This window comes from Convolutriloba macropyga, chromosome 1 (assembly GCF_964194025.1).
Source record: "Convolutriloba macropyga chromosome 1, txConMacr16.3, whole genome shotgun sequence".
In the NCBI taxonomy this organism is placed as follows: Eukaryota; Metazoa; Xenacoelomorpha; order Acoela; family Convolutidae; genus Convolutriloba; species Convolutriloba macropyga.
The window spans coordinates 11,553,322-11,563,622 of record NC_134468.1 but is presented as its reverse complement, the minus strand read 5'-3'; the positions used below and the strand labels follow the sequence as shown (position 1 = coordinate 11,563,622).

The 10,301-nt window shown below is 42.3% G+C and overlaps 2 protein-coding genes across 2 annotated transcripts; both read right to left on the bottom strand.

Annotated features, from left to right (window-relative positions):
* Positions 1-3,056: 3,056 nt before the first annotated feature.
* On the bottom strand, positions 3,057-3,434 carry LOC142340935 (uncharacterized). The gene has a single exon (XM_075392113.1). It carries the CDS (start codon positions 3,432-3,434, stop codon positions 3,057-3,059), a length of 378 nt encoding a protein of 125 aa, XP_075248228.1.
* On the bottom strand, positions 3,431-3,808 carry LOC142340124 (uncharacterized). The gene has a single exon (XM_075390952.1). The coding sequence runs from the start codon at positions 3,806-3,808 to the stop codon at positions 3,431-3,433; it is 378 nt and encodes a 125-aa protein (XP_075247067.1).
* Positions 3,809-10,301: the final 6,493 nt, after the last annotated feature.

Here is a 10,301-nt window from a genome sequence, read left to right as displayed (position 1 = left end):
TTTTGTCACTTTTCACTACGAAACAACCACAGAAATGTCCCGGAATTACTTTTGCAATGTATTTGAAATTTGAATTTTGCAATGTATTTTAACATTACATTGCAAAATTCTAATTTGCTAATTATGAGAAATTTTTGTGACTTTCGTAGACAACAGTGACAAATTTTTTTTCTCAAATTCTCAAAATTTCATATAACTTGAAGCAACGGATACAACGAACGCAAATTGAAACTAAGCTATTGGTCCAGACAACCAAGTTATTAGCTCAATACTGTGTGCTATCGTCATGATAATGGGGTGTCTTCATCCTGGAGAAAAACTCAATTTTTAACTTGTTGGAAGTTATTTCTGCCGGTTTTTTAAATGACTATTCTTCAGCGTCCTTCACTGGCGTTCTTCAGTCACAAGTTTGAGCGCATGTGAACATTCTTCATTTGCTCTTTTAGGATATTACATCTTAGCAGTTTTGGGGATGACCAACAATTGTTGTCTTCCCTAAAAGGGTTAAAGAAGAACATCAAGTTTAAACTCGAATTTTGATGCTGAAAACTCGTTTCATTTTCTTTCGGAATTCGAGATTTTGACTCGAAAATTTTTGAAAAGTGGTTGGACTTGAAAATTAACTTTAAATTCTAATGTAAGTCTTGGACAAGACTTGTCATACTTGTCAAATTTGTTTTTAGTTCCCCAGTATTGAAACGATTTTAAAACTTCTCGTCTAAGCGGTGAATTTATGTAAGTTCACCGCATTCACTGCTGTTCTCACAAAATTTTAACACTTTTTTTTCCAAGCGGTGAATTTATGTAAGTTCACCACTGTTTATGCTCTTCGGCCTAAGTCTTGCATACAAAGACAACTTTTCATTAATATTTGTATTTCTGAAAGTCGCAACCATGGTAGCAAATCAAGCTCTATAAATACATCATAATTCGCGCCATTGGCACACAAGTTGTGGTTAAAAACGGCATATCCCTTACTATAAATAATATTGAAAGTGAATGTCAACCACTTCTGACTTCTTCAATAAAATCAACTTAAATAAATAGCTTCAATCGAAATAGGTTGGGGAAATAGAAATTAGGAAATGAATGGGTTTTGGAGGACGAAAATGTTGGTGGGGGGAGGAAAATGAGGGTGTGGGGGGAGATAAAATATAAAGGAACTTGGTTCCTTTACACTCCCGGCAAGAAAAGGCAATATTTGAAATGAAAATTTAAACACAATGAAATAAAGCACAAAAAGTTTTCTTTCTGATATTGAGTTTTTGTTTGTGTGTGTGTGTGCGCGCGCGTGTGTGTGTGTGTGTGTGTGTGTGCGCGTGTTTGTGTGAGTGTGTGTTTCAATGAACTTGTTTCAGTGAGCCTCCGGCGCACCTGACGTTTGTGGGAATACACGACTTAAAGTTACTGCTGGTCTCCGTACCATTCCTGTAGACGTCTGGATGTCGAAGCTCCTGGCTATTCCGTCTGAACCTCTGCGTGCTTTCACAATCTTCCCGAGAGGCCAGATGCCTCTGGGTGTGAAGTCCTTGAGCACCCACACAATGTCACCTTCATCCAGCTCATCATTTGACCTTTGCCACTTCGTTCTCTTGTTGAGCTCAGGAATATATTCCTTCAGAAACCTGCTCCAGTAATGATCAAGTATTGTCTACGTCAACTTGAAATCCTTAGTTGAGAACCGCTGGTTGCTGTTCACAAGAGGTTTAAAACACATGTGAGGTCTGCGAAGGAGGAAGTGATTCGGAGTGAGTGGTCCCTCATCTGAGATGCTGCAGCCCACATGAGTTAATGGTCTGGAGTTCAAAATTGCCTCGGCCTCTGCCACAACTGTCTGGAAAACTGAGAGTGTTAGTTTCCGACAGCCCAGCACTATTCGTAGACTCCTCTTCGCGGTCTGTATCAACCTCTCCCAGACTCATCCGAAGTGTGGTGCCAATGGAGGGTTGAAAGTCCACTGAGTGTTCTGTTGAGCCAATTGCAGTCTGATGTACTCGTTGTCTGGCTTGTAGCTTCTCTGGAACTTAAACCTCATTGCTTCGTTGGCTCCAATGAAGTTTTTGCCATTGTCACTCAAAATGAGGTCAGGGTATCCACGTCGTGATACAAATCTGCGGATGGTCAAGAGAAGACAATCGGTTGAGAGGTCATGGCATACTTCTAGGTTGACAGCTCTGATGACCAGGCATGTGAACAAGCAGACGTAGTGCATCTGGGTGCCCTCTCTCTTGTTCTCAATGTAGAATGGTCCAAAAATGTCCATACCTGTGTTGCGAAGGGGTACTGCTTGTTTGCATCTGGAAATCTGAAATCAGGAAGATCGGTCATCTTCGGACTCTCATTGTCTGCCTGCCATCGTCTGCAAATGAAAGAGTATTTCCCCAGACTTCGCAGCACTTTTCTCAATCCAACCATTAGGAAAGTTTGTTGCAGGTGAGCCTTCACATGTTCCACGCCCTGATGGCCACAGTCATGATGCGCCTTTTCAATCTACAGTCTTGCAATTTTGCTCCTGCTATGGAGAACAAGAGGATGTTTTGCACTGTAGGTTAGAGGTGCCTTGTTGAGTCTACCTCCTACCCTCAAGAGTCCGTCGTCATCTAGAAAAGGTGTGAAGGGCATCAGCTTGTCTCGTTTCTCAAGATTGTCTCCCTTCAACAGTGAAGAAATTGTTCCTGAGAACAGCTCGTTTTATTGAGGTAGTTCCTTGCTCTTTCCTCATCTGATGCAAAAATGTCATTGTTGGAGGTCTGAGGTGATTCGTTTCGTCTTCTAGTTCGGATTTTTGCCTTGAAGCGTCTTATTGGCTGGAACACCCTTCTAGTAGAGTTGAGTTGTCGACTCCATGTTCTGGCGTCTGAAGTTGTGTCGCTTGTGTACCGCATATGTGGGGATCACTGTCTTCGGCAAAAATTCAGGAGTCTTGAGGTGTGCTCAGAAAGTCCGGCGGTTGAAATCACAGCTTTGGTATGTCTGATGGGTTGAGGCATCGTGTGCCGTGGTCAGCGGGATTCATCTTTCCAGGGATGTGTCTCCAATTGTCCGGGTTGGAATTCTCATGAATTTTTGTTCAATCTGTTGGCAATATACATCTTCTGTCTCTGCTTGGATTGGATCCATCCAAGTGTAGCGGTGCTGTCTGTCCAAAAGTGTTTTGAACTTATGGTTGTTGTCATCTCGCTCTCACAGTATCCAGCTAGCTCTGCTCCAAGTGTTGGCGCTTCGAATTCCGGTTTTGGAATGCTCAGCTGCTTGATCGGCGCCACTTTTGTTTTACTGATCACATATCGGGATGTGGAAGATCCATCGGCTTTGGTTGTCCTCACATAAACTATGGCAGCAATTGCACTCATTGAGGCGTCAGTAAACGTGTGAAGTTGATGGGTTCCATTGGTGCTGGGAATCAAGCATCTAGGAGTTTCGATTGAAGTCATGCTGTCGAACTCATCACTCCACTCCTGTAGTTCCTGTGGGTAGCTTTCCGACACAGAATGATCCCGAACAGAGAAGCTGCCATTGAAAGCACCTTTCTTTGAGTCATCTGTTGTCCTGTGTAGAGAAGCTTCGGTTTTGCAAACATCATCTTGTCAATTTTGGGGTCCCACGTCTGACCAAGGATTCTTTGGGCTTTCATTTCCGCCTTGTCTTCTTCCAGTAAGTTATCTAATGCGGCTGGTCTGTTGCTCAGGAACTTTGTCAGGTTGAATCCTTCTGTGTGCAAAACAGTTTTGATCTCATCTGCACTTCTGCGGGCCTCCTCTTCAGAAGGGTAGGTCTGCATGAAATCATCCATGTAGTACTGCTGCATGATTGATGTGTAGGCCTCTGAATGTTCTTGTTTGTGGTCATTTGCACACTTCTACAGAACAAAAATCGCACAAGAAGGTGAGCATGTGGCTCCAAAAATAAGTCGATTGTATTTGAAGATCTTTTCATTGCCACTCTGTGTCCACAGAGAACGAAGATAGTCCTAGTCTTGTGGTTGGATGCCAATCTGCATGAACATTGCCTCGATGTCAGTTGTGATTGCCACTGAGTACTGTCTGAAGCGAAGAAGAAGCCCATGAAAGTTGCAGAGCAGATCCGGCCCTGAGGTACCCTTATATTTGGAAGCAGCATTTGTGACTCTGCGGATTTTATCTGGTTTCTGTTTGTTGATCACTGGGTGATGGGGAGGGTACCAGACAGAGTGTCTGCAACTGAAGTCTGCAGTTGTGATGTATTTTTTATCCAAATCTTTTTTGATGGTTTCCTCGTAGCGTTCTCTCAACTTTGTGTCCCTCTCCAGTCTCTCAGAGCTTGCAACTGAACTTTGGCCATGAAGTAGTTGTTAGGAAGTTTGATGTCTTTCTTCCATGGAATTCCAATCTGGTATCTGTCACCAATGTGTTTTATGGTATCATTGAGGATGGACAGAGCTTCTTTGTCATCTGAAGACTGTCCCTTTGAAGAGCACTGATTGAAGTTCACTCCTTCAATTGTCCAGAAGAGTTGGAGAAGATCTTCATCTGGATCGTCTTGTCGCCTCCTGATATGATTGAAAAGTGTTATGCTTGTGCTGTTTGACTGTCCGACCCTCTTCTGTGTGTACCTCTGAGGAATGGGCGTTGTCAGTGTCCAGCCAAGCAGAGTGTTGACTCAGTATGGGGTGCCAGTGGGTCCTGTTGTGAATGCATCTGCTCCAATCAAAATTCCGATTCGGATGTCTCTGATTGCTGGAAATCTTATGTTCTGGAGGGGAGAATGGTCTCTGCAGATCTCATTCAACATTTCAATTTGAACTCTTGGCATTCGAAACTCCTCCTTTGCTGTTGTGTACACAGGGATTCTGATCACAGGACAACTGCTGCATAAAGCTCCTATGCCGATCATGACATCTGCTGTTTTAACTGAGTGTTCACCGTGAAGTGAAGCTAGTGGTCGGGTTATGTCTTTCGGTTGTTGAACTTGAAGTCATCAGCAACCTTCTTTGTTATTTGAGTGTTGTCACTGCCACTGTCCAACAAGGCTTATGTTTCAATGCAAAGATCTCTGTTGAAAATTGTTACTGGCATCGCCTGCAATTGTATCTGCGGTCTGAACCACAAAATTTCCTGTTGGTTGCTGCAAGTATAATTTTGTTGCGGAGTAGTTGCCTGCTGTTAGGCTACAGTGAGTTGATTGTTACTCTGCTGTCTGGTGACGTTGTTCTGCGCGTTCATCGGCTGAGAGTGAAAACCGCTTTTGTTCCAGTTGCCCTTGTGTGAAGTGCTGCTGTTAGATCCACTTTGCTTGTTCTGGTTTCCACTCTGTTGGTTGTAGTTGGAACTCGCCTGCTGCCTTTGGTTTTCATTTTTAAAGTTACATCCATAGCTTGACTGGTTTTCGTTTGTTTGGTTTCTGAAGACATTGTTTTGTGAGTTTTGATTCCAGTTCTCAATTGGTTGTGCATTTTGTTGCTGTTGCCTTGCATCTCTCCTATGGAGCGTTAAGTGATGAAAGCCATTGCATCTGTCCACAAGGCACCTTGTTTTCGATTGGCAGAGACCCTTTTCGTGAGCTCTTAGACAGTTAGGGCAGAGATTGAACCTCCTCACACAACCCTGTCGGTCGAACACTGACTTTTCCAAGTATTCGGGACAACGACCAAGGTTGTGGTTCTGTGAGCAGAGTTGACATTAAACATCTGAAGGGCCCCTTCTAGAAAAAGTGTTCACTCTGGTTCTCTTGGATCCGTTGTGGGGAGATGTCTTCGCACGCCTCTGCGTATGAGTCAATCCAATCAGCAAAGTGGGTAAGGTTAGGTTGCAGCAAGCCTTGGCTTCTTGTGTGTTGATTCCATCTGATTATCATAATAGGGTTGAATTTGTCTCTGGCCATTCTCAAGACAGCTGAAGACTTCAGATCAGCTTCAAAGTTGTGGAGTCGGAAGGTTTGTACAGGTCTCCTCAAGAAAGACGAGAAGCTCACAAAAGAGTTAGGTTCGTCTAATCTGGGTTTTGGCCGCTTCTCTAATTGATCCAGGTATGCAGCGACAATATGCTGTGGTTTGCCAAACTTTCTGGTCAATTCAGCGATGGCTTCATGGTAGCAATACCCATTGTAGGAGTATCCACTTATAGAATCCCTTGCTTTATGAGTTACAGAGTTTTGGAGTCATGTCATTTTTTGAGCGTATGAGAGGCCACTGTTGTTGTGAATGGTTGTTTTGAAGAAACTGAACCACTGATGCCATTTCAGAGGATCACCAGTGAAATTGTCAATTGAAATCTTAGGCAAACTCAATGTGTTCTGTGTCATCAGTGCTTGGTTTTGCATCCAGTCTGGTGGGAAACTCGGAAAGCCATTGTATAGGTTGTTGTTATAGCCATTGTTATTGTGTCCATCAGGTCCACTGAAATTGTTCACTGGTAGTTGATTGGTTTGCGGTGTGTACCTATGGTTCATGGTCGGAGCAGCCTGGTTATTGTTGTGAAGCGAACATGGTTGTTGCAAATGCCCTGCTCTGCTGTCCTCACTCTCATGTCGGCTCTGCCCTTGAACATTGTTCTTTTCTTTCGATCGTTCATCTGTTCTCAGTGCCCCCATGAGAAATCCCCGGTTCCTTCTTCTCTCTTCAATGTTCAGAACGGGTTGAGAATTATCAGGGACTTCTGAGTCGGACGAGTCAGCGTTGTTACTTTCCTGATTGTTGCGGCTTGCGAACTGATGTTTTATTGCTCTATTGCGTAAAGGGTACTGTTTTCTCAATAGATTAAGGGAAGGCGCTGCTGATGTGTTAAAAGCAGATTCAGTGTCACTTGCATCTGTTCTGTGTGCTTTTGATCTCTGTTCGCATTTCAGCATGGTTATGTTTCTTTCGGCAGATTCATTAGCAAGCGTTGTGAACTCTTCACTTGTCAGCTGTAGCGTCATGAGTTCGTTGCAACTTCTGTCTAACTGCTCTTTTTGAGACCTCAAGAGTTCCAAAGTTTCACGTAGTATGCTTAGACCTTCGTTACTATTGCTCTGTTCTTCGGAGATGTCTTTTTCTGTGAGAAATTAGTGCCCCTGTGAGAAATTCCCGGTTTCTTCCTCTCTCTTCAATGTTCAGAACGTGTTGAGAATTATCAGGATCTTCTGAGTCGGACGAGTCAGCGTTGTTACTTTCCTGATTGTTGCGGCTTGCGAAATGATGTTTATTGCTCTATTGCGTAAAGGGTACTGTTTTCTCAATAGATTAGGGGAAGGCACTGCTGAGGTGTTAAAAGCAGATTCAGTGTCACTTGCATCTGTTCTGTATGCTTTGGCTCTCTGTTTACATTTCAGCATGGTTATATTTCTTTCGGCAGATTCATTAGCAAGTGTTGTGAACTCTTCACTTGTCAGCTGTAGCTTCATGAGTTCGTTGCAACTTCTGTCTAACTGCTATTTTTGAGACCTCAAGAGTTTCAAAGCTTCACGTAGTATGCTTAGACCTTCGTTACTTTTGCTTTGTTCTTCGAAGAGGTCTTTTACTGTGAGAAATTAGTGCCCCTGTGAGAAATTCCCGGTTCCTTCCTCACTCTTCTATGTTCAAAATGGTTTGAGAAATATCAGGGTCTTCTGAGTCGGACGAGTCAGCGTTGTTACTTTCCTGATTGTTGCGGTTTGCGAAATGATGTTTTATTGCTCTATTGCGTAAAGGGTACTGTTTTCTCAATAGATTAAGGGAAGGCGCTGCTGATGTGTTTAAAGCAGATTCAGTGTCACTTGCATCTGTTCTGTGTGCTTTTGATCTCTGTTCGCATTTCAGCATGGTTATGTTTTTTTCGGCAGATTCATTAGCAAGCGTTGTGAACTCTTCACTTGTCAGCTGTAGCTTCATGAGTTCGTTGCAACTTCTGTCTAACTGCTATTTTTGAGACCTCAAGAGTTTCAAAGCTTCACGTAGTATGCTTAGACCTTCGTTACTTTTGCTTTGTTCTTCGAAGAGGTCTTTTTCTGTGAGAAATTAGTGCCCCTGTGAGAAATTCCCGGTTTATTCCTCTCTCTTCAATGTTCAGAACGGGTTGAGAATTATCAGGGTCTTCTGAGTCGGACGAGTCAGCGTTGTTACTTTCCTGATTGTTGCGGCTTGCGAAATGATATTTATTGCTCTATTGCGTAAAGGGTACTGTTTTCTCAATAGATTAGGGGAAGGCACTGCTGAGGTGTTAAAAGCAGATTCAGTGTCACTTGCATCTGTTCTGTTTGCTTTGGCTCTCTGTTTACATTTCAGCATGGTTATATTTCTTTCGGCAGATTCATTAGCAAGTGTTGTGAACTCTTCACTTGTCAGCTGTAGCTTCATTAGTTCGTTGCAACTTCTGTCTAACTGCTATTTTTGAGACCTCAAGAGTTTCAAAGCTTCACGTAGTATGCTTAGACCTTCGTTACTTTTGCTTTGTTCTTCGAAGAGGTCTTTTACTGTGAGAAATTAGTGCCCCTGTGAGAAATTCCCGGTTCCTTCCTCTCTCTTCAATGTTCAAAATGGTTTGAGAAATATCAGGGTCTTCTGAGTCGGACGAGTCAGCGTTGTTACTTTCCTGATTGTTGCGGCTTGCGAATTGATGTTTTATTGCTCTATTGCGTAAAGGGTACTGTTTTCTCAATAGATTAGGGGAAGGCGCTGCTGATGTGTTAAAAGCAGATTCAGTGTCAATTGCATCTGTTCTGTGTGCTTTTGCTCTCTGTTTGCATTTCAGCATGGTTATGTTTCTTTCGGAAGATTCATTAGAAAGTGTTGTCAACTCTTCATTTGTCAGCTGTAGCTTCATGAGTTCTTTGCAAATTCTGTCTAACTGCTCTTTTTGAGACCTCAAGAGTTCCAAAATTTCACGTAAAATGCTTAGACCCTCGTTACTATTGCTTTGTTCTTCGAAGAGGTCTTTTAGTCTTTTACTGCGTTCCACTCTATCACTTTCAACTGAAGTTGTTGCTTTAGGCTGTTCTTTGCTGCTGATGATGCTTTGGACTTGTTTGGCATATTGACTGTTTTAGAAGTATATTCTTATTTTACAAAGTTTATACTGCACTGTTACTGCACTATGTTTCCTTGTACCAGCCCTATTCTATCTTTTGTAATGTTAAAATCTATAATTTAATTGAGGCTGATGCTTACTGTGCTCAGCTAATGTTTTTCGCCTAATTTTTGTTTGCTTTGTTTTTGCTTGCCGCAATCACTAATCCGTGAAGTTTGATGAAGCTTTGTCAATAAGTTGTATAGAGTGAAACCTTTTCTCTAATCAGTGAAACTCTTACAAACGTAGACAATTTTAATTCTTTGTCCGGTTGCCTATTTGTTTTTCGAGTGCGATAGAAAGAACCCTAACCTGTGGTGGCTAACTTTCGACTAATGTGTGTGTCTACTGACACTGGTGGAAGGATAACTTCACGTTCCTATAAACCTTAATGAAGCAAGGGCATACCGGTCCTTGCAACTAATCCTAAGTCTGTGTGTGTGTTTGTGGTGCTTTTGAATTTCATCTAGAGGAGGACCTACTCCTTTCAGAACTAATGCGGAAAGATACTATTATGATCCAACGATAACTAGACGCCTATTAAGATCCAGCTTTTGAAATGAAGACTTTCAATTCTGCAAGTAAGGCTAGCCCATCTGTTGTGTCTAGGCATCCCACGCAAGCATCCTTCTCAGGAGAACTCTCAAATCAGTGTTCACTTCCAGAGCCAGATTAAAAATCAGTTGGATCTTTTGTGATTGTGATGTTTTTGAGTAAAACTTGTGAAGTTATCAAACCAGAGTTTAATTGTGCTAAGTGTCAAATGCCTAAGTTCCCCCCTATAAAATCAAAAATTCCCCAGTCTGAGTCGAGCAAGTTTACCAATGGTCCTTTTTGACCCTAGAGTACGCCAGAAATGTTCATGCTCTTCGGCCTAAGTCTTGCATACAAAGTCAACTTTTCATTAATATTGTATTTCTGAAAGTTGCAACCATGGTAGCAAATCAAGCTCTATAAATACATCTTAATTCGCGCCATTGGCACACAAGTTGTGGTTAAAAACGGGAAATCCATTACTATAAATAATATTGAAAGTGAATGTCAACCACTTCTGACCTCTTCAATAAAATCAACTTAAATAAATAGCTTCAATGGAAATAGGTTGGGGGAATGGAAATCAGGAAATGGATGGGTTTTGGAGGACGAAAGTGTAGGTGGGGGAAGAAAATGAGGGTGTGGGGGGAGATAAAATGTAAAGGAACTTGGTTCCTTTACAACCACTAAGTTAAGCGGTGAATTTAGTTAATTTCACTGCATTCACCGCTTATCTTACATATTTTTGACACTTTTTTCAAAGCGGTG